The sequence below is a fragment of the Chelonia mydas genome, chromosome 8, assembly GCF_015237465.2.
Source record: "Chelonia mydas isolate rCheMyd1 chromosome 8, rCheMyd1.pri.v2, whole genome shotgun sequence".
Lineage (NCBI taxonomy): Eukaryota > Metazoa > Chordata > Testudines > Cheloniidae > Chelonia > Chelonia mydas.
In genome coordinates, this window is record NC_057854.1 from 54,610,875 (window position 1) to 54,636,032 (window position 25,158).

At 38.9% G+C, this 25,158-nt stretch overlaps 1 protein-coding gene across 4 annotated transcripts in view; it reads right to left on the reverse strand.

The window, feature by feature from the left end:
• Positions 1 to 9,044: 9,044 nt before the first annotated feature.
• EDEM3 (ER degradation enhancing alpha-mannosidase like protein 3) overlaps positions 9,045 to 25,158 on the reverse strand; it is a 49,188-nt gene continuing 33,074 nt past the window's right edge. For 2 of the 4 annotated variants that reach the window (XM_043521374.1, XM_007061126.4), the window contains exons 15-20: positions 22,852 to 23,006; positions 21,405 to 21,558; positions 18,579 to 18,773; positions 17,516 to 17,681; positions 16,398 to 16,583; positions 9,045 to 12,988 (exon numbers count right to left, since the gene is read on the reverse strand). In XM_043521374.1, the coding sequence (XP_043377309.1) occupies positions 12,582 to 12,988; positions 16,398 to 16,583; positions 17,516 to 17,681; positions 18,579 to 18,773; positions 21,405 to 21,558; positions 22,852 to 23,006 (1,263 nt within the window). In that variant the 3' untranslated portion in view covers positions 9,045 to 12,581. The other 2 variants (XM_043521375.1, XM_043521376.1) reach the window with 1 other exon arrangement.

The following is a 25,158-nucleotide window of genomic DNA, read 5'->3' on the forward strand; positions in this document are numbered from 1 at the left end:
CTTGTGTATTTCTTACCAGGCTAGGTGGCTAGCTATCCTCTGAAGGGGTATTTGGCATTTAGAGAATTTTTTCTTCTCTCTGTTTCATACCTGATGGGCCTTTAAATAAATGAATTTTATACTTATGTGAAAATCTCCTCTCCAGGAATTGTAGATTGATGGGAAGGATTCCACAATCCTCCTGGTTAGTAATGGGCCACACAGGAGAAACCTCTTCTAGCCAAAAGAGATTCCCTTGGCCCCAGTGAGATGCCTGGACCTTAGTCCTCCGTTTATTGGCATGTCTATAGAATGAAGTTAGGGGATAGAATTTATCAGGGATGAGTCTTGCCATATTGATTCTTGGAGAAATGCTTTTGTGAGGAGTCTAAGCACCAGTGATAGAGTTAATTGTTTCTGCCACAGGCAGATTAAATCAGGCCCATGTAATTGTTGTAAACTCCCTTCCCAATAGGGTGGTGGAATAGGTGAGGTGTTGCTGGCTAGTTGGGAGCTGTGGGGAGTTACAGGCTTGTATACCATCGTGTTTCCTTTGTGGCACCGCCATCCCCAGTAGCATGAAGGCTTTTTCTGGAGCAGGGTGGGGTTTGGGCACAATCTCTACCATAGCATGTATGGATCAGCAGCCAAAATGCGCTGCGGAGAGGAAAGGGGAAGGATTAATTTTCCTCCAACCCTTGTGTAACCCATCTGCACAAAGCTTGTTTAACATAGGCTTTGTGCAGGGGAGAGGATTTGAGCCTTTGTGCCTAGACTGACTCACAAATCATCCAGCTGAATCCTTGAGAATGCGCCCCTTGTTTCTTTACAGGATGTTTGGTTTGTTAAACTCCCATGCAAGACTGAACAGACTGTCGAGAATTTGGAACTGATGATTATTAGAAAAATGCCTTCTAAATGCCTTCTAAAAATGCAGAATCAAACTAGTGCCATGAATTTCACGTGGCTATGCATTCGTGGCTGTTCACTGGCAGTGAAAGCCATCATGTTGTCCTAAGTCTTGTGCAATAATCTCGAAGTTGCAGGTGTTTCAGCCAAGCTTGGGGCAATTGGTTACTGATATGCAAACAACTGTAAGTCTCCTTCAGCACCATTTTGTAGCTGTAGTAGAACTAACTGTATTAAGCTGCACTCTTATACTATCTTCCTAGTATTAGTATTCTAAAATTAAAAAATCATGTCTCCTTTCAGAGGAGAAGTCTGGCTAGTGGTTAAAACAGAGCATGGGGAATTGGGAGGTCTGCCTCCCATTCCCACCACAACATGCTGCATGATATGTGGCCCTAACTCATCTCTGCCAGTATACCCATCTGTTAAATAGGTACTTAAAACTTACAGATCTCAACAGCCTGACTCTTCTAATGGCCTGAGATCCAGCAAGCTGCTGGGCACCTTCAATGCGCAATGAAGAAAATGCACGTTGAGGGCCCCTAGCACATTCCGTGAGCTGGCCATACACCACGTGCTAATGAAGAATTATTTTTTTAGATGGCATTTTATAAGGAATTTTAGAATTAGTCTTTATTTTTGGATTTAAATGTATGAAAGTTCAGTGCAAGCTAAAGGGTATATTCTAGATCAAATACAGAAAATTATCCCAAAGTAATCTAAACATCTGACTTAAAATCATAAAAGCATAAACTGTTGGAATTGTGGCGGCCACTCTGTTAAAAGAGCTAAGAGATGTGAGAGAGACCCTTCTACCAAAACCAACATGCCTGTAAATAGAGCCACTTCATATTTATGAAATACTGGTTTCTATCAATATTGTACACAGATCGTACAGCCCTGAGTTGGGCGAGAAGTCCCACTGAAGTCACTCATGCTCTGCATGGAATATGGGCTGCAGGACTGGGCCTTTGTAAGTTATCACCCAAATTATGTGCTCAGTATCAAAAGTAATTTGTTTTGTGAAATCAGAAAACGCTCACCATTCTGTGACTGGCCCCTAATGTTTTCTTTTTCTCTCTCCTTGCTCTTGTCTAAGTGAGATATTTGCATTTTTATTATTAAACAATAAAAATAAAGGACCTGAAAATAACTTCCATGGCCATTACCCCCAGTTCACCTACAGAGCCTTGGCAATGAGGAATCAACTACATCTCACTTGGTAATGAAATGAATGGGTTGGTTTGTGCGGAACACCTGCCCTCTACTGGAGGAAATATCAAATCTGCTGCAGTCGCTGTTGCTTTCACTAGACTAGAGCAGTTGTTCCCAAACTAGGGTTCATGAAATGTTACAGGGGGTTCTTGAGAAAAAATTCCCTTATGGCGGACAGAGCTGTCCCTAGGGATCCTGGGCAGCACAGGGCCAGCGACCGGAGCCCCTGGACTTCCAAGCGCTAAGCAGATCAAAGCAAGCATATCTATCACACCGAAGAGATTTAAATGTCAAGACTCTGTAAGAAATGGAAAGGGAGGTGGATTTTTTTGCTGTTTTTAAAATTATTGTGAAGAACAAATTTAAGCTTTGTTGTAATATGCGTGGTTTGCCTGGACTGCTCAAGACCTGAATGTTCGTGTAGGAGGAACTCTTTGAGTTGGCTTCTTAAAAACCTTCATGCTGTTTCACATCTTAAGGCTCCTATGTTTCATCAAGGAGTATGTCTTATAACAGGCTTATTCAAAGTGATACAAGCTACGAAAGTGAGATCTTGGAAGAGTGTTGCTGTTTTCATAATGTAATAAAAATACTGTAATGATAAATAATAATAAATAGTGTGTCATAAAAACACATTTCCAAGATCACTGCTTTTATAATTTATACTCAGGTAAAGGAAAAAATCCCTGGAAATATTCATTTTTAGGAGGGGGTTCACGAGACTTGACATTTTAATGAAGGAGGTTCACAGATTGTTATGGTTTAGGAACCACTGCACTAAAGGGACTGGTTTATTGGGTAAAGCCCCGCATGGTTCTGATATGGCTGTTCAGTACCTCTGGTTGAGGTCTTGCTGTGGCAATGGGTTTTCGCAAAATTAGCCCGTTGTATCTAGTTACACAGAAGAATGACTAGTTTAAAAACTTACTGTCTCTTTATGCAGTGTTAATATTTATACAATGGGCAATAATTACTCACTTCATGATACAGTTCTGTGGTGACCTAGAATCCTATTTTCGATATCTCCGACTCAAGGAATATTTCCAACACACCTCTGAACAACATACTAATCCACAGAGACCTCCCTACCAACACTACAAAAAGAAGGATTCTAGGTGGACTCCTCCTGAAGGTCGAGACAGCAGACTGGACTTCTACATAGAGTGCTTCCACTGACGTGCACGGGCTGAAATTGTGGAAAAGCAGCATCACTTGCCCCACAAACTCAGCCATGCAGAACACAATGCCATCCACAGCCTCAGAAACAACTCTGACATCATAATCAAAAAGGCTGACAAAGGAGGTGCTGTCGTCATCATGAATAGGTCGGAATATGAACAAGAGGCTGCTCGGCAGCTCTCCAACACCACTTTCTACAAGCCATTACCCTCTGATCCCACTGAGAGTTACCAAAAGAAACTACAGCATTTGCTCAAGAAACTCCCTGAAAAAGCACAAGATCAAATCCGCACAGACACACCCCTGGAACCCCGACCTGGGATATTCTATCTACTACCCAAGATCCATAAACCTGGAAATCCTGGGCGCCCCATCATCTCAGGCATTCGCACCCTGACAGCAGGATTGTCTGGCTATATAGACTCCCTCCTCAGGCCCTACGCTACCAGCACTCCCAGCTACCTTCGAGACACCACTGACTTCCTGAGGAAACTACAATCCTTCGGTGATTTTCCTGATAACACCATCCTGGCCACTATGGATGTAGAAGCCCTCTACACCAACATTCCACACAAAAATGGACTACAAGCCGTCAAGAACACTATCCCCGATAATGTCACGGCTAACCTGGTGGCTGAACTTTGACTTTGTCCTTACCCATAACTATTTTACATTTGGGGACAATGTATACCTTCCGATCAGCGGCACTGCTACAGGTACCCGCATGGCCCCACAGTATGCCAACATTTTTATGGCTGACTTAGAACAACGCTTCCTCAGCTCTCGTCCCCTAATGCCCCTACTCTACTTGTGTTATATTGATGACATCATCATCTGGACCCATGGAAAAGAAGCCCTTGAGGAATTCCACCATGATTTCAACAATTTCCATCCCACCATCAACCTCAGCCTGGTCCAGTCCACACAAGAGATCCACTTCCTGGACACTACAGTGCTAATAAACGATGGTCACATCAACACCACCCTATACCGGAAACCTACTGACCGCTATTCCTACCTACATGCCTCCAGCTTTCACCCTGACCACACCACACGATCCATTGTCTACAGCCAAGCTCTGCGATACAACCGCATTTGCTCCAACCCCTCAGACAGAGACAAACACCTACAAGATCTCTATCAAGCATTCTTACAACTACAATACCCACCTGCGGAAGTGAAGAAACAGATTGATAGAGCCAGAAGAGTTCCCAGAAGTCACCTACTACAGGACAGGCCTAACAAAGAAAATAACAGAACGCCACTAGCCGTCACCTTCAGCCCCCAACTAAAACCCCTCCAACGCATTATTAAGGATCTACAACCTATCCTGAAGGATGACCCAACACTCTCACAAATCTTGGGAGACAGGCCAGTCCTTGCCTACAGACAGCCCCCCAACCTGAAGCAAATACTCACCAGCAACCACATACCACACAACAGAACCACTAACCCAGGAACCTATCCTTGCAACAAAGCCCGTTGCCAACTGGGCCCACATATCTATTCAGGGGACACCATCACAGGGCCTAATAACATCAGCCACACTATCAGAGGCTCGTTCACCTGCACATCCAACAATGTGATATATGCCATCATGTGCCAGCAATGCCCCTCTGCCATGTACATTGGTCAAACTGGACAGTCTCTATGTAAAAGAATAAATGGAAACAAATCAGATGTCAAGAATTATAACATTCATAAACCAGTCGGAGAACACTTCAATCTCTCTGGTCACGCGATTACAGACATGAAAGTTGCGATATTACAACAAAAAAACTTCAAAACCAGACTCCAGCGAGAGACTTGAATTGGAATTCATTTGCAAATTGGATACAATTAACTTAGGCTTGAATAGAGACTGGGAGTGACTAAGTCATTATGCAAGGTAACCTATTTCCCCTTGTTTTTTCCTACACCTCCCCCCCCCCCCCGACGTTCTTGTTAAACCCTGGATTTGTGCTGGAAATGGCCCACCTTGATTATCATACACATTGTAAGGAGAGTGATCACTTTAGATAAGCTATTACCAGCAGGAGAGTGGGGTGGGGGGAGAGAAAACCTTTTGTAGTGGTAAACACCCATTTTTTCATGGTTTGTGTGTATAAAAAGATCTTCTACACTTTCCACAGTATGCATCCGATGAAGTGAGCTGTAGCTCACGAAAGCTTATGCTCAAATAAATTGGTTAGTCTCTAAGGTGCAACAAGTACTCCTTTTCTTTTTGCGAATACAGACTAACACGGCCATTACTCTGAAACCTATCACTTCATGTGGATAAGGAACTGCTGGTTATTACCCAGCTTTTTTTAAAAAAAGCAAACAAACAAAAACACCAATCAGTTAAGTTAGATTAAGATATTGTAGGTGATGAGACATAAAAGATGTTTTAGCTCAGGGGCTCTCAACCTCTCCAGACTATTGTACCCCTTTCAGGAGTCTGATTTGTGTTGCGCACTCCAAATTTCACCTTACTTAAAAATGACTTGCTGACAAAATCAGATATAAAAATACAGAAGTGTCACAGCACACTATTACTGAAATATTGCTTACTTTCTCATTTTTACCATATAATTATAAAAATCAGTTGGTGTAAATATTGTACTTACTTTTCAGTAAGTATAGTATTTAGAGCAGTATAAACAAGTCATTGTCTATGAAATTTTAGTTTGTACTGACTTGGCTAGTGCTTTTTATGTAGCCTGTTGTAAAACAAGGCAAATATCTAGATGGAAGACCTCTGCATACCTCCAGGGCTATGCATACCCCTGGTTCGGGAACCACTAAGAACATAAGAATGGCCCTACTGGGTCAGACCAAAGGTCCGTCTAGTCCAGAATCCTGTCTTCTGACAGTGGCCAGTGCCAGGTGCCCCAGAGGGAATGAACAGAACAGGTAATCATCAAGTGATCCATCCCCATAGCTCATTCTGGCAGACAGAGGCTAGGGACACCATTTCTGCCATCCTGACTAATAGCCATTGATGGACCTATCCTCCATGAATTTATCTAATTCTTTTTTGAACCCTGTTGTAGTCATGGGCTGCTTTTTAATTCTTTCAATTAAAATTCCATCACTTGAACTTAAAAGAAGTGGGGCTGGGTCATATGGAGCTGTACAGGGAATCAAATTAAAGAACTCGTTACAACAGAGTACATGGTTCACTTTGAGTATTGCCTACATATATAGAGTCACATTCCTGAAAGTTTTACTAGCAGTCATCCTTGTGGAAGATCTAATTAAATAAAGACAAATAGCCACATAAAATATCAGATTTTGAAGTTATACCTAGAGAGTAATTGTGTGTGAAAGAATGGATGATACTCTGTGTACCAGCTGTGCATTTCAGCTGGGTGATTAGAGCTGGGTAAAAAAATTTCAGTCAATAGTGCAGTGGCTGGAAAATGCATTTTGTGGGGGCTCTGAAACTGTGAAGTCAGATCAAATTTGACAGTTTGGGCCAAAAAAAAATTTTTGCAAAAGTCTAAACTGTTTAGTTTGACCATTTAGAAACAACATTTCAATCCTTCACTTCACTTTTCATTTTGAAAATTAGCTATATTTAAGCAGACATGAACAACACCCAAAGAGAAACGAAAAACTTAATTTTGTTTCATTTCAATTTTTTTCCATTTCTGGTGTGTTTTGATCTGAAATGAAATTTTCAGTTCTGAAACCATTTTTTTTTCTTACCAAAACAAATTTTTTTGGAAGGGATCTTTTGGTTGGTCCCTAAACTGAAAAATTATTTGCTCACTTCTAGTGGCAATTGCTTTGGCTCAGTGGCTTGAGAACTGTCACTTAATCAGCCCCTTAAATTGTAACATGTCTTGATGCAGTGTTACATAGCTATGGGTTTATGCCCATAAACTACAAATAAGCAAGGGGACTTTTTAATTGAACAAAATCTACTAAGATAATAGCTCAGTGCACTCTTGACATACAAGCTATGTAGTTTAGGGCAGGTCTACACTGACAGCTGCACCAATGCAACGTTTTAAGTGAAGATGCTCCAATGCTTATGGGAGAGCTTCTCCCATCACTGTAGTTACTCCACCTGCACAAGAGGCAGTAGCTATGTTGACAGGAGATGCCCTCCCACTGACAGCACTGTGGGTTAGCTTGGTAGGGCTGTGGATTTTTCACACCCCTGCAGGATATAGTTATACCAATGTAAGTCAGTAGTCTAAACCTAGCCCTTAGTCTTTGTTGGTAATTCTTGTGGTTTGGTTGGGAGGTTGAGACTGTTAGGTCATCTTCTCCTCAGGGAACATTGTGCATGAGAACACCCATCAACTTAATAACCTTCCTCTCGGATGTCAATAAAACAGAGGATGGAGAGCTATCCTGAAAGGGTTTGTTTCATCAGTGTGCTGAGGGGTAGGCTTAAATCTTATAGGTGTGGATCTATGAACAGATGGAATGGCATGTCATAGCCTCTTGAAAAATCTTGTCACTGAACGGAGTGGAGTCTTGAACGGGAATCTGCAGCAGGCTGGACTCTGTCAGTAGTAGGAGATGGAACAACAGTAGACCCAAGCTCAGTCTGGTTGCAGATTGCCCCAGTAGAGAATCTTTCATTTTGCAGCATGGGTTTATCTAGAAGCATTACAGCTTCTTGGTAACTATTGTACTTACAAACCTGCCATGGCTTCAAAGAGCTGCAGGGATTTCAGGTCCAAGTGTAGAATGCTGCCTTTTTAAAAGTGAGTAGGCTAGCAGTATGCTATGCATTAATAGCTTAAAAATAAGCCTTTCGACCTAGAAACTATTCTTGCTATGAGGAGCAGACTTGTGTGTCATAGTAGATTTGGAATACCCATGCATCCAAATCTTTAGCCTGTTTAATGACGATAAGGTACCATTCAATGAAGGATTGGAGTCACAGGAGCCAAGCAATCAAACAGGCTGAGTGTTCTCTGAACAGCTGCCAGTTTCAAGCATAATGCTGTAGATAGGTAGGTTAAGGATTTCAAAATCTTTCAGGGCTAGTTAAGAGGAGAGATAGTAGTTGAGGTGGTCACTGCATCCTGCGAGGAGGAGGAATAGGTTCCTACTCTCTTGAGGATTCAGTCTTCAGAAAGAAGTGCAGGGCCTATTACCACAGTTAACAGCCAGAATGGACTATTATGAGCATTTGATCTTACTGTCTGTATAATACAGGCCATAGACTTTTACCTAGTATTTCGTACATCCAGACCACTGCCTGTGGTTGACCTAAAGCTTACTTTCCAGAAAGACATCCAATCTTGACTGAGTCTTCATGCAACTGGAGACCCCACCTCATGTTGTTCCAATATTTTAATTACCCGCATTGCTCAAATCAGGCTAGATGTGAGGTTATTTATCTTCTGTAGAGCCTTGCAGGAGACCTGGGTTTGGGAGGTGGGGTGCATCCCTGCTCTGTCTATGCCAACAAAGCACAAGGCCCTTTGCTGAGCATTTCCCTGGCACAAGTGAAGCTCTGTATGTGTGTGTGCACACCATAGAAGGGTACCATGTGCAACATGCTACCTTATTAGTCACACTAGTACTGAGTGTTAGGCCCTCTGGACTGAGACTAAAGCAGTTATTTAAACTCGAAGATGTACAGCTCAATGGCACTAAACAGCTAGAGGAGGTTGCGATTAGTTTCTCTGGCTGCCAGAAGGAAATGAGTGATGGGCCATGACTCCTTGTATATCCTTTGATACTGTGAGGGATGATGTGTAAAGCTTTCCAGAAGGCGAAGATGTGGATCATGCAGGCAATTCTTAAAGGAGTTTGACCAGAATATTTACATATTTTATTAAATCTTTACAATCAGCAATTATAATCCAGTACTCAATTATATACAAGGATTATATACATTTTAGCCCAGACTTTTACATCACAGTACACAGTTGCTCTTAGAAATACTGTATACACTTATCACCAGACAGTAAAACCCAACAGTAGTATTACAGCACCTGTTATTAGATATTTCATAAGTTACATCATAAGAAAATATATGGATGTAAATTGGGCTGGTAAAAAATCCTATAAAATCCAAACATACAATATTTCATTCACAGAATGTTTTTTCTATGTTCTGACTGAAGCCTTTGCATAAGGTGTCCTGTTAACATTCACTACAGTCTCGCCACACACTGTTTCACTGACTAAAGCTAAGCCTTCAGCTAAAACCACGGTGGGAGGAGGAGGAGAAACAATGCTCAGTTTATTTTAAAACTTCATTATGAAACAGTAAGTGTAAATAGAGAATATTCCTTTAACATCAAAGGAGATATTAAATTGGCTACTTTGAATTACATTAGGGAATAAGATGTGCTAGTTCTAAATAAGAATCCTAAACTCTTCAGTGTTCTAGTTAACCAAACAGCACAATCAGAGCACGGAAATATCCACATGATATTGACATAGTGATGCAAGAAGAATATTCTCTAAGCACAATAGAAGTTTTTAAAAATTTGCAAAGTACATTCTACTCCTCTCCAAAATTATCTTCTGTTCAATCACACATTCCTTTTGCTTTTTAAAATGGCATTAACATGTTACAGAAACTTTTATTGTATTTTTAGAGTGATATGAAGAGGTTAAAACTAAAGTCTATTTCCATCTTTATTAGGAAAAAGACAGTGAAAAAACCTGAATAAAATTGTCCCCTAATTTATCTTTTTTTCCCCAAAAGGTCTACTTTACCTGAATCAGTTCTGTAAACCATGGATCTATGGCCATCATAATCGCTTAAAAAAGGTAAAGTTAAACTAATCTCAAAAAAAGGGACAACATTTATCTGAGGTAGACCACCACACAACAGATGCTTCAAAAATTATATCAAGGGATTCTCTTAACAATCCCTCACTTCAGAGAATGGAATGTGCCTGTGTCAGAACTGTTGTGTCGGTGCTTACACTTAATGTAAGGTTAGTCAGTCATAAATGATTACCTTTTGGTGACAGGGAGAATTAGAGCATCAACTTCTAATAATGTTTCTAAAGACAAATTTTAGCATTAAAAACTAAATCACTTTCTGCAGGAAGGAACTGAAAACTTTAGCAAAAGGTTTGTCAAATTAAATTTTTAATATGACAGCTAATGTAATGACCAGAAACCACTTTACATACAATCCTTAAAAATACCTCAACGAAGGTACTTCCATGGTGAGATTAGAGAATATAATCACAGAACCTGTGCAGCTTTTATTAGTGTAGCCTACATCCAGTAGAGTTAGAATAAAAACCCTCATTAGTGGCACCAGATTCTGACATTTGGAAATATCTAACTCCTTTTTAGAGTTACGATTTCTGAACTATACCACCGTATGGTGCAACTGGTCACTTGCAGCCATATCATCTTTTGCCCAGAAAAAACACACACTGGATTCTGTGGCCATACCAGGCATGCCTCAATTGCATGAGCTGGGCACCCATTACAAAGGACACTTCAAAGATTTTGAGGAATAATCCCATCCTTTAAAATCAATCCCTCAGTCTAAAATGACGAAGTATTAAGCTTCAGCGCTGTACCAATATATTAAGCCCAAACCTCCATAGTTATTTGTGCAAAGAAATTAAAACTACATTTTAAAAGGACACTTATTCACTAGTTCCCTACTGCTTCACTATCTCAAAGTTAACTACACCTCTATTCAGTTAAATTGTCATTCAATTTCTGTGTAGTATTATGATTGATTAACATGCTCTCAAAGGTACTTGTGCATTTTGATACTCTTGAGAGCAAGTGTCACTGTCAGATTACATGTATACAACATTTGTCTGGGACTTGAAACCGTATATGAATATACACAAGTACAATACAGTATGGCTGTACTGATTGACATTTGCATATTCGGCACATTTTAATCTCACCAGTAAAATGAAAGGTGCACTTCAGACAGGGATACATCTGTCTGCCATTATAAAGATTATATATAAATATAAAAACTTTCAGTTTTAGTCTGGTGTGTGATATAGGCAGTGTTAAGTCTCTCTTTGAAAAGGAAAAAACAGATTAATTAAATACTGAATTGAACCATAATTAACTAAAACCCGTGTCTATATATCAAGTTAAACTAGATTTTTGGCAGTTTTAATTTGGGCACAGTTAAGCTAACTGCTTCTTGTTTGCTTAAACAGATTTGTGATTTAATTAGAGGATACTTCCGAAAACATGATAAATTAGGAACCAGGCTTACCTGTATTAAAAAAAAAAAAACCAAACAAAAACAAAAAAAAAAGAACCCAGAAGCCACGAAGTATCATATCAATTATTCTTTGACTTCACATCACTAAATTTTGAATTATGGACCCAACAGCTAAAGGTAAACAGTTGTACTTCACTATTGATACTGGCTTTCTTGCCCAAAATGTTACAAATTTAAGGCTGACAGATATAGATCTTGTAGAGAAAACAGAAATTGTCATAGATACTCAATAGATGAGAATTTCAATTTTCAGAGAATAATAATGCTAAATTCTGTATATTAGGGTAGTTTTAAGCTTGATAGCTTTAAGCATGGAAGGCCAAAAAGGAAAAATTGTATTAAAACATGTTTTGCCCAATTTACCTTAATTCAAGTAACAATCTTCATAATCACTGTGAACCTTTATGTACTACTCCTCTAGTTAGCAAAGCTTTCTTAATTTTCCTAAGAGAGCTTCCTAATAGAGCACATTACCTTTGGTTTATACAGCCTCTCTAGTTGAAATAAGAGCAGAAGAGGAAAAATCCAAGTCATCTTGGACATTCTTCAAAACAGATGGAAGGAGTGATGAGCAACACTGCTATATCTTATTAAGATATAAATGTCAGGACAAATTGAGCTGTTTCTAGCTGTGTTTTAAAGACATTACAACTGGAAATGTCTCACAGTTGCACCTATTTCTCTCCATAAAGGCCTTTATCAGTGAAACTGAACCTTCAACTAGAATAGCCTCTGACTATTGCCTTCAAGTGCCATAACCAGCCAACAAGTGGTGTATTAATCCTATTACATTCAACTTCTACCTTTCCAGAGGCCAAGGCAATCTGCTCTCCAGAAGCCTGGAATGCAGAAATCTGATTAATTCCCTGAATGAAACCTCCTGTATTACAGCACCATGCAACAGAGCCATACAAACAGTTCAATTGCACATTCCCATTTCAAAACAGGAAAAATTAAAACCATATAAATTATAACACATGCTGGGTTTCTATTATCCAGGTGAAACCTGGTTGCTCATCACAATACTGAACAATTTCTAATTCTTAGATATTAGGGCCTCACTTTTACCCAACAAATTCACCATTTTGTTTATCCACAAATAAGTTATTAGAAGTCATAGTTCATCCTTTTCCATCATTTCAAATGCTTCTATATCTTCATTCCAATCTGCTAATATGGATTCCATAGGCTGTACTCTATTATCCCAATTAACATTGGAGCTGGAATCTCTCTCAGTCTGAGATTGTTCCTGAGGCTTGTTATCTAATTCTGTACTTTCTGTCTCTTGAACAATAGCCTCATGGATTTCTGTGATACAGGACTCCTGGTTTGAAATGGAAATGCTATCACTGTCTGCATCAACAGGAGATAATGAATCGAGGTGAGTAACATCAGAACTTTCTTCTCCTTCAGGCTCTTGACTGACCAAGCTGAGGTCCTCAGATGCTGAAGTCTCTTCTGGTCTCCGCTTATGTGAATCATTTTCAGATGACTTCTGGTCCATGTTTTCCATTTCCAGATCTTTATTTAAAAAAAGAAAAAAAAGAAAAGAGAATTTTGTAAGTACTTTCAAAAGGCCATTGAAATACACTGGGAAATGAACACTTACATTTTATTTTCAATTGTCTCCCTTGATCTTATTCCAGACCTCATGAAGGTTCAGATTTTTATTAGTATGGATAATCTTAGTCCCTCGAGTGCTGTTTTTTAAGCCTTTTGCAAATACTGTTTAACTATGAAGTTAATTTATCATTTGCTCATAAGTTTAGTCAATTCACGGTACTAGCATCTGTAGTGGTTCTTCAGGCTTAGCTAGCAATGCTCTTATGTCACTGTTTTCTGCCTCTTAATCATGAGTGTACAGTTCAGCCCACCATGGCTCTTGTATTACGAAATTGGACTTTAGTGCAGCCCAAAGATCCATGAAAGGTAGTGTGTACAGCCACAAGGTCTTCATTTGATAAACTGGCAAAGCTATGATCTATTCTTTTAAATTTAAATTCAGACATACTAATACATAAAACTGCATCCTACCTTGGCTCCCCATTACATTAATGTTAGAAGGTTCTTCTGGTTCAGTTACATAAATGTTCAAAACTAAAGAAAACTGACACTGCTAAATAAAGGAAACTGTTTTTAAGAATGCTAGGTAGTCCAACTGTATATAACTTGATTATTAATATAAGATACTTACTGCTATCAATAATGTAGTTTGGAATCATTTTACCTTTAAATATTGTTGCTGAAATTCCAATGGTAGCACAAGGAGGGGAGAAAGCACATATGCATTAAAAATCCATAACACATAATATTCTCTTGTTTGGTGGAAGCGAAGGATTGGTTTGTTTATACTGCAGTTGCCCCAGTAGAGCAAAGAACTACTTTGAACAGCTCACCCATTGGTATAAATAGATGGACATCAAGATTCCATGTGAGGAATCCAGAAGTGCTGTAACTTGGTGTTTCAGCTTTGTATATATGATGGGGAAAAATGAATGTGCTAATATTAGTTTACTAGAGAAGTTCAAGTTCATATGCTGCTCCCCAAATATCCTGTTTGAAAAAAAGCAGTATTACTGGAATGGGAAAGTTTGTTAAAAAAAAGAGTCTAGAAATAATATCCCCTATGTACGCTGATGGAACGGATAGAGCCACACAAGCAGGATAATTAATATCATGTAAAATTACTGGTGCTGGCAACTTTAATCTCATAAGAACGCCCATACTGGACCACAGCAAAGGTCCATCTAGTCCAGTGGCCACTGTCAGAAGCAGGATAATGCCAGGTGCCCCAGAGGGAATGAACAGAACAGGTCATCATCATGTGATCCATTCCCAGTTTCCGGCAAACCTAGGCTAGGGCCATCACCAGTCATGATTTTATAGACCTCTATCATTTCCCCCCTTAGTTGTCTCCTTAAAAGTCCCAATCTTACTAATCTCTCCTCATATGGAAGTCGTTCTATAACCCTAATCATTTTGGTTGCCCTTTCTGAACCTTTTCCAATTCCAATATATCTTTTTTGAGATGGGGCGACCACATCTGAACGCAGAATTCAAGATGTGGGTGTAAAATGGATTTATATAGAGGCAATATGATATTTTCTGTCCTATTATGTATCCCTTTCTTAATGATTCCCGACATTGTTTATTTTTGATTGCTGCTGCACATTGAGTGGATGTTTTCAGAGAACTATCCACAATGAATCCAAGATCACTTTCTTGAGTGGTAAGAGCTAATTTCGATTCCATCATTTTGTATGTATAGGTGGGATTGTTTTCCAATGTGCATTACTTTACATTTATGAACATTGAATTTCATCTTCCATTTTGTTGCCCAGTCACCCAGTTTTGAGAGATCCTCTTGTACCTCTTTGCAGTCTGCCTGGGACTATCTTGAGTAGTTTTGTATCATCTGCAAATGTTGCCACCTCATTGTTTGTTCCTTTTTCCAGATCATTTATAATACGTTGAATAGGACTGGTCCCAGAACAGACCCCTGGGGGACACCACTATTTACCTCTCTCCATTATGAAAACTGACCATTTATTCCTACCCTTTGTTTCCTATCTTTTAACCAATTACCAGTCCATGAGAGGACCTTCCCTCTTACCCCAGGATTGCTTAAGTGCCTTTGGTGAGGGACCTTGTCAAAGGCTTTCTGAAAATCTAAATACACTATATATCCACTGGATTCCCCTTGTCCTCATGCTTGTTGACCCCCTCAAAGAATTCTAGTAGACTGGGGAGGCATAATTTCCCTTTACAAAAACCATGTTGACTCTTCCCCAACAAATTATATTCCTCTATGTGTCTGACAATTTTCTGCTTTACTATAGTTTCAACCAGTTTGCCCAGTACTGAAGTGAGGCTTACTGGCCTGTAGTTGCCAGGGTCACCTTTAGAGCCCTTTTAAAAAATTGGTGTCACATTAACTATCCTCCAGTCATTTGGTACAGAAGCTTATTTGAATGATAGGTTACAGACTACAGTTAGTAGTCCTGCAATTTCACATTTGAGTTCATTCAGAACTCTTGGGTGAATACCATCAGGTCCTGGTGAATTATTACTGTTTAGTTTATCAATTTGTTCCAAAACCACCTCTAATGACACCTCAATCTGGGACAGATTTTATTCTATTTTCCTCACTAGGGGATTTAACTTCCACTTTTTAAAGGATGCCTTTTTCCCCTCTCACTTCTTTTTACTTTGTTGTTTAGCTATGGTGGCTCTTCTTTGGTTCTCTTACTACGTTTTTTAATTTGGGGTATACATTTAAGTTGAGCCTTTATTATGGTGTCTTTAAAAAGTTTCCATGCAGTTTGCAGGGATTTTTGGTGCTGTATCTTTTTATTTCTATTTAACTGACTACCTCATTTTTGTGTAGTTCCCCTTTCTGAAATTAAATGCTCAATGAGAACCACTTCTGCCTAGTCTTTGCAGTGAGAAAAATCAGATCTATCTTTATAGATATGAAGAACATCACTTGGAACAGAGAAACATCTACAAGTCAGGACCCTGAAACACACACAGCCTAGATATCAAAGCACAATATGAAAAGCTTTTCCAAGAAAAAAGGGTTTAAAAGGCTTAAATAAAAATAAACCCAAACACGTTGTAGCACTACTAGTCTAATTTGTTACAGCAAAATTATGATGTTCACTTTTTCTGTTTGGGACCTTGTGTAAAGTGTTTCAAGTTAAATAAGTTGGACATGTATTGGGAAATTCTAAGAGATGGTTACAGTTTGAATGAAACTAATTCAACAAACTAGAATTATGGAAGTCAAACAGAATTTTCACCTCAATCCCAATTCACTTATTTTTTTCAGGTAGAAAATAAGAACCATTGTTTGTTTTATATTTCACATTATGCCAACTGATAAAGATTATTACTTATCTTTATAAGACACAAATGGCTTTACTCTTACCTCTGTCTTTTGCTTTATCAGAAAGAAGCACTTCTACAGCCTCATATTCTCGGATTGCATCAAGTATAATATTTCCTTCTTTGTTGAACAGGAAGAGCATGGGGATTTTGATATCATCTGTATTCTTTCCATCACCAGCCATTTGGAATAGAGGAGCAGTGTCGCTGCTGCTTCCCTCATTGTCATCTAGCCAATAGAAAGTCAGAGTAAGCAAGCTTTTCCATTATGTACATCAGTCAGGATTGATGCTCTCTCATTACACAGGATAAAGGTAGCTTGAATAGCTGGTGTGGGAATTTCAGAGAATGTGCTGTAGTTTAATTAGAATTCCCCAGATTTACTATTTTCTAACCTTATTTCCTGGTGGAGACAGCAAAGAAGAGGTTTGAATGGACAGAAGCAAGTTAAGTCAAAAGGTGGAATGTATTTCAATTCTGTTTGCTTGCCTGAGATGGTGATGAGACTTTGTGGGTGCGAGGCAATATTCTTTGGCATGTCCAGCAGTTTTAATTATTTATTTTCAATTTGCCTCAAAAGGTGGATGCCTGCCTGGCTGTGGAAAGTCAAGAATAGTGCTGGACCTAGAAGGAAAAAGCTATTTCACGAGCAGATGCATTCCTGAATGTAAAAGGTCTCAATGTACATCATTTCAGGATTGCTACTAATCCGTTATCTATTTTCAGTACTGAAATCACAGTTACTCAACTTTTAATAAGGAATGTAAATGGTACATTCCTCTCTATAACTACTAACTTAGCTGGGAAAGCACAGACGAGGAAATGAAGATGATGTAAAATGAAAGAATGGTTGTTCTTTCTAACATTCAGCGGCAAACAAAAGTTAATTTGTAACTTCTGATTTGTCAGAACAAACCCCCTCACTGAATTTCTCCACTAGTAGGTTTCTGTCTGGCTCCATTCTTTTGTGCAAGCAGGATATTAAGTATACACACCTCCTTTGTTCCAACAACAGGATTTCTGTACCTTGTTGTGCTGACTGCTCACAAGAATGTAACAGATGCCTGCCACCCTTGAAAATATGCTTTATATATAATCTAAATAATCTTGTGGAAAACACAGGTTACAGTTGTACAAAACAAAAAGGATAGTTTTATTTACCAATAACAATGCCCCCTATTGCTCCAGCTTTTTGGATGTTTCGTGCCTTTTCAGCAAACATGCACTGGCCTCTCTGCATCAAAGCAATTTTCTCCTTCACTGATTCAGGATTAGTGATCTCCGAGCATCCATTGTAAGGTTTACTGGTTGCAACAAATCCTCTTGTCTGTTTGAGAGATGTATGATTTAAAATACTGGAGTCAAACCTGTAAATATTTCTTACCTTTTATAATTTTTCCAGTCATCCCGTGTTTCCCAGCATACTACAGGACCTTTATCATGGAGTCTTTATTATGACAGATTCTCAAAAATGTTGTCTAATCAACAATTTTTAAACTAATTTCTTTGAACAGTTTGGACTGATTTGGCTTTCACATAGTACAAACAAAAAGGCTATTATAAGATGCTGGGCCAACATCTATAACCTTTTAAGTATAGTCAACAAAATACAGAATAATTATGGTTAAGATATGACAAACCATGTGAGAGCACACTTTGTTTCACATCTAGAGTATACCCTGTGGACTGAAATCCTGCCCCCATTAAAGTTAATGGGAGTTTTGCCATTGACTTCACAGGGGACAAGTAATTTTCTCTTTATCTAGAAAGACACTTTCTCTGAACTTCTGATGGGCTAAGGAGAGCCTAATCCTCATTAAACTTTTAAAATATTGTTAATTCACAAATGAATGGCAGCCATGCTGAATCCTAGCAGCTTGACAGGCTCTCTTCCCTTACATTGGCCTCTCCCCCTAGGATGCAAGAGTTATAGTCCACGTACAGCATTCAGAAAACAACTGAAGCACCTGCATGTGGAGGCTGAATCATGACTGTTGCCTAAGGAAACACAGACTGAACTCTGTGGTGTCTGAGTCAGAAGAAAGAAACACACAATCTAAAATTCTAACTATTTTAAACGTCTATTGTAAATCTAAGCGCTAAGTGAGTATTTTGAAATAAATGCAATACTAGAAAATTAAGACCAATGCAACAGAGAAAAAGCACAAATAAATAAAATTCAAGAGCAAATCATATGTTCTAAAGATTTTCACATTATACATACCCCTACGCTGTGTTTGGATAGGTCCATTCCAAATTGTGCTGGCCCAGCTGTCAGAACTACCCTGCCAAAGAATGGGTGGGAAACAATTTGAACAGCACGTGGGGGTAGCTGCTGCTCTTTTTGTTGCTGACTGGATAGTTCAATCATTTCCTGCATGAATCGCAAACCATCTTCAGCATCAAGTGAACTTGCTGCCTAAGGAGTAAAGACATTAGGATAAGTGGCGGCTTAAATATTTTGCAGAACCAAAATTTTACTGCCACTGGTGAATTCATCAAAGGTCATTGTTGTAGCCAACCTCCTGGAAAAAGAGCTGGCTTGTTCCAGAATCTGCCAGTATTGCCTCCAATCAACCAGGCTGAGAAGGAAAAAGTAATTGAGAGCACTGCATTCTAAAGTCTAGCTCCCAGAGGCCCATGACCTTTCCATCAGCTGTTTTGTAGTATTTTATATGTAATTCTTTGTTAACAATTATATTTAAGAATCTATCAAATCTGTCACAAATTTCATTTTTTCCAAATCTCTGGTTTATATAAGTTTGATTATTTTTAAATTGCAATGGAAAGAGTTGTTTTTAAACTAATAAACCTTTCCCTGCTATGTCTATTTTCAGGTATTGCAGCAGAAAACCTGAAGCCAAATCTAAACAAAATGGGAACTGACTTGATCCTCATTGTCCAGTCTGAGAAATGCCAAAGTTAAACAGCACAAACTATTAAAACCAAAAATTCTTAAACATCTCATTTTTCCTTTATCAGTAACAGAATTATGTTTATAATAAAACAACTGACAAGTGTTCTTTAAAATTTAAACTAAAGAAAAATACTAATGCAATAGATATACAAAAAAAAAAAGTCAACTTGACCACATATAATAAGTCTGAGGTAAATAAATAGTGTATTTTGACTCTTGTGTAAAAGACATGAATGTGCTATTTTGCTGATCTGGAATTTGTGGTAAATCCATACTTTTAAAGCAGTCTTCAGACAAAATTGTTTGCAGAGAGTCACACTGTTGATGCTTTATCAGATAAACAGAAAAATGTTAAAGGGCACGTGAAAGGTAAAAATAAGTTAGAATTATTTCTGTGCCGCACAGTTGGTCAAAAAATCACACTAGAAATACCACCAATTAGAAATTTCTGGATGACACTGAAGACTAACAGTATGACAAAACCCTAATGTTGGAGTATTTCCAAAGAATATCATCTGATAATTACAATACTTATGTATTTGTACAGCACCTTTCATGTGCCCTTTAACATTTTTCACTTTACAAAAGTGGGTAATTATTTTGATAGCATTCTGGTTTCTCTCTCTAATCCTGAAAATAAATTTTATGCTCCAGACTCAGGGCTTTTGTGAATTTTGACAAGGCCAAGTATAAGATTATAAACTCTAAATCCATGATACAGCAAGTGCCAAGTATTTCAAAATGTATTTGAAACCATCCATCTTAAATGTAGCCTTGGGCTACTATGATACATTACGTACACGAACTTAATTTCTAGAGGCCCACTTTAAAAGAAGATTAAATTGATGTCTATTTAATACCAATTTATTTATGGCATTTACATCACATTCTATATTAGATAGTGACGCAGGTCTGGGATGCTGAGAGACTTAAGTATGAAGCAATCAAGCTAATATTTGTCTTAAATATTACATTTTCTTACTATAATGAAAAAAATCCATTCACATACATATGTAGTACCAAGACTGTACTGTTTGAAAAAGATACTTTTGTTCTTTTATATAAAAATTGAAAAATAAAACTACGCTTGATGCCAATCTAACTAAAACACTAGAGCTTTAGAAACACACATTTAAAATCATTTATTTTATGATCTTGCTATTTGAAGGAGGAATTTTTACCCTAAAGCATGTTTGAACAAACATTTGTAATTTTAAACTAAACTACTTTTTTTTTTTTCCCCTTTTCTGTGCTATTTTTAGATTTGTTCGAACAAGTGCTCTTTCCTTCAGTCCAGCTTCTCCTTACAATGAGGTCTTAATTAGGGCACCATATCTTCTACAATTCAGGGATTGCCAAATCTGTGCCTCACAATCTATGCATTCATTTTTTAAAAAAAGAAGTTTTTATTCTTAGTGGCAGCAAAGAAAACTTTCCAAATGTGACCTGTATGCACACTAGTGCAGTGATGTCTGCTTGAATCTCCAGACAGCCTGAAACAATAGTTTAACTTTGCTGGAGGGCTGGTTAACTTATCAGCTGTAGATTCAGACACTTTAACAACTGCACCTCTGATCATGCTAGTAAAGCTTACGTGCTTCAGGTGCCAAATGTCCAAGCTGCCAAAATCTGCAGCTTCCCACCCCCCCAAATTCTATTATGCTGTTATGAGTTTAATGCAAAACTGTAGCACACTGCAAATTAAGTTTATAGACAGCAAAAAACTGCATGTAATTCTCAATTAAACAAATGCAAGGATTACTGATTGAACTAAATATGAAAATGAATACTACAATAAAAATTCACATTAATTTCTGCGGGTGTTGCACTATCCAAGTCTTTTGCTGAAACGTAAATGGGGCACTGGTTGTAACAAGTGGAGATAATGGCACTTAATTGCAAGACAAAGTTGAAGAGGCAAAAAACACTTTAGTTTAAAAATGTTATTTTTCACATGTAGCAACAAAGGAAAGGTAAAAAGGTATGCTGAAAGCTTCTTTTTAAAATTAAGCAACTCAAACTGTGGAAATAGAGTGAAACCAAGGGATGAAATCTGCTCCTATTGCAGTCATTGGGAATTTTTCTACTGATTTCAATGGGCCAAGATTTCTACAAAATATATGTGGGTCTTACTTGAATTGCATGCTGCACTAATTGTACTCTTCCATCTTTGAGGTGAATCAAACTGACTCCCATCTTCTTCAGTATCTCCAAATGCTCAGGGTTACTGGCCATGAAATCCCTGGCTCTCAGGGGCGGTTTTGGTCCACTCCCAAAACTCTCTTCTCTGCCAAAGAGAGTAAGGATCAAAGTTTCATCCTGGTACATTTGTTAAAAAAAATATCTAACAGTTTTACACATGAGAGGTGTGCAAAGCTAGAGACATAATATATACAAAGCCATCAAAACCATAGGCACCAACTCCATGGGTGCTACAGGGCTGGAGCCCTCACCAGCAGCCAAGCTCCCCTCCACCTCCCAAGTACATCCCCACTCCTCCCAGCGTTTCTCGCCCAGCCACTGCCAAACAGCTGTTTGGCAGCATTAGCACACTCAGGGGGCAGGAGAATGTGACATGCTCCAGGGAGGGGGTGGGGATATGGGGAAGGAGTTGGAATATTGGCAGGGACGGGATGGAGTTGGGGCAGGGAAGGGGCGATCAAGCACCCACATGAAAGAGGGGAAGTTGGTGCCTATGATCAGAACCCATTCCTATCTTCTAATGTATGAGCATCCCACTGGAGTATCTCAAGCTGAAAATTAAAGTTCTAGCAAACAAAACTCTTGGTAAAATGTTACCCTAAAATTATAATTGTTTTAAAAAGCTGTGAACTTCCCCAACAATTTTCTAGTGCAATGTTGATAATGTAAAACTGATATATCAGCAATCTGGTTAAAGTGTGAGCCAGCACTCTTCAATATCATTTCTAAATGTTCAGCATTTTGGTAATAAATGAAAATAAATTTGAATAAAACCAGAAAAGCCAGTTTTCCTAACAGACTGAGCATCAGATGCATATAATGCAACTGTTACTCAGCCCACTTAATTTTCACCTGCATAAATATTACAGTAGTCATATAAAGGCAGATATTTTCCAAATTTTACAGAACCACCTAAAATAAAATACAAGATTATCTATAGCAGCATTAATAAAATAAAGTCAAGGAAAAGTGTTTATTCAGTTGACTATAAAAATGAAACTTCATTTTCTTATTTATTCTCAGTGATTTCAGATCCTCTTTGCTCTGTTTACAAATTGATTTTTTTTTTTTCTAATTGGCACTGCTGCAATCCCAAATTAGGATCTGTGATTTGTGCTGAGCTCCATCTACTCTTACATAATCAACTGCAGCTGGAAGATAGCTGAACACTGATAGGAAATGCAGCTAGCTTTAGGGCCAAAAGGAATACCATCTTGTGAACAAAGTAAGCATATCTGACTAACATATGCAGAGGAGATAGGGAGGCTTGGTTTTTTTGGGGGGTGGAGGGTTTCGTTTTTTGGGGTGGTTTTTAATTGAATGACAACCAATTTTCTGGCCATTCCTAGCAATAGAGGATATAAAACATGCTTCTTACACTCTGGCAACGCCCCTAGGACAGCTCTTATCCACCACATTTTTCAAAGGTTCACGGATACTCTGAGCATACATAGGGTCATTTGGGAAGAGAATCTGGGTGTTCGGACATGTCCACTCAAAGTTACTGTCATCCAGCTCCGTGTATTCTGTTGTCTGTAATGAACAAAGCAGATTATCTATTAAGAAACCCAATTACTCTAAAATTTCTTATCAAAAGAAAATATCGAACAGTAGACTGCATCATCAAAAGTTATTTGTATACAAAGCATAGTATGAAGGTAGGAAGGTATATACAACAGCAATTACTAGTGAAGAATAGTAAGACTTTTACTTGCCTGCTTTTTTGCTAGCTTCTTGGCATGTGTATAAAATTTTAAGTGTTAATGTTTGAAGCCTTTAACATTCCAATTGTCCCCTAGTCTCTATTTTTATATTATTTTCCTTTCTGAATAGCTCTCATGTCTGTCTTCATAGCATTCCCAATCAGAATGAAACAAATGATGTTGGTTATGATTCTATTTTGCTGCAATTTGGCAAAGATATGAACAGCGGCAAAGGCGCCAGAGATGTGTATCTGAAGACTCAAATGCAGTCCTGCCTTGGTTCCTATTTGGAAGGTTTTTTGTTTTTATTAAACCTAGTTACAGAAATTGAAGGATTTAGGCCCTCTACTGGTAAATGGTGTTTTGAAGCCGTGCTGTACCAAACATCTAGCACCCTATGTAACTTCTTGTTCTCTCCGATAGGAGAAAACTGTTTTTTGCTTTAGGTGTAAAGTTAATAGTGCCTATATTTTGGCTGTGGCAGCTCCAGACCATTAGGACTGTCCTGTTTTATGTCAAAAGACATGCCTCAGATTATTTTAAAGAATATTCCATGAGATCATCTCAGTTCAGTTCAATATCTTTATTGATTTCTGAGCTGCCTAAGATGACTTGACACAAAGAAACCATAAAACTAAACATTAATAAATAAGGTTACTTTGCCACATATAGCTTCCTGTTCATAGATTTCAATAGAAACAATCCCAGGGGTGTCTTCTTCACAATCCATTTAGCAACAGTCAAGTAAACCTATGGGTGGCAAAACTACATCACCTAATTTCAAACCAGACCTTAACTATAAATCAAATGACATTAGTTTTCCTTTGAAAGGAAGAGATTAGTTTTTAACATTTGCAAATACCACTATTTTACCGTAGCATAAGAAATGCATAATAGTTAGTATCTGTTCCTGGCTCTGCAAATGACTTGCTGGGTGATCCCAGGCAAGTCATTTAACTTTACTACAGCCCAGTTTCCCCATCTGTAAAATGAGTATAATACTGATCTGTTTACAACACACCTGTGAGAAAAGTCATTTAAAATTATTTATCAACAATAATTAATAATTCTCTAAGACCCAGTATTTAAAGGTGTATAAAAAGGCTCCAGAAAAAATATTCAAGCTGCTATAGCATAACAAAGCTGTTACTTATTTTATTGGAAGAAGTTACTACATACAAAGTAATTGTTCTCTTAGAAGTATGACCAACATAAAATAGAGCCAAACCACCTACAGTAACTCCTCACTTAACGTTGTAGTTATGTTCCTGAAAAATGTGACGAAGTGAAACGATGTTAAGCGAATCCAATTTCCCCATAAGAATGAATGTAAATGGGGGGGTTAGGTTCCTCTTCTTCTCCCCCCACCTCTCCCTTTACTCTGCACACCGCATCCTTGCTCTTCCCCCATCCCTTCCCTGCCTCCTGCCCACAGCAATCAGCCGGCTTGCAGCGTTCAGGAGGGAGGGGGGTGGAGCGAGGACACAGCACTCAGGCTTCCCCTGCCTCCTGAACACCGCAAGCCAGCTGATTGCTGCAGGCAGGAGGCAGGGGAGGGAGGCACACCGCATCCTCGCTCCTCCCCTCTGCCCATGGCAATCAGCTGGCTTGCCACGTTCAGGGGGCAGGAGGGAGCAGCAAGGACTTAGCACACAGCCTCCCCCATCTCTCCTCTGCAGTTTGCGGAGTTCAAGAGGCAGGGGCGGGAAGGGGAGCCTGCGGGCCAAGTCCTCGCTCCTCCCCCTCCTGGCTGAACACTGCAAGCCAGCTGATTGCCGCGGGCAGGAGGCAGGGAGAAGAGGGGGAAGGCGCTGATCTGCGGGGTCTGCCGGCAGGCAGGAGGCGCTCTTGGGGGGGGGCGTATGGGAGCTGATGGAGGGCTGCCAGCTGTGGACAAAGCAGGCAGCCAAACGACATTATAGCGAAGCATTGCACAACTTTAAATGGAGCATGTTCTGTAATGGAGCAGGGACATAAGATCG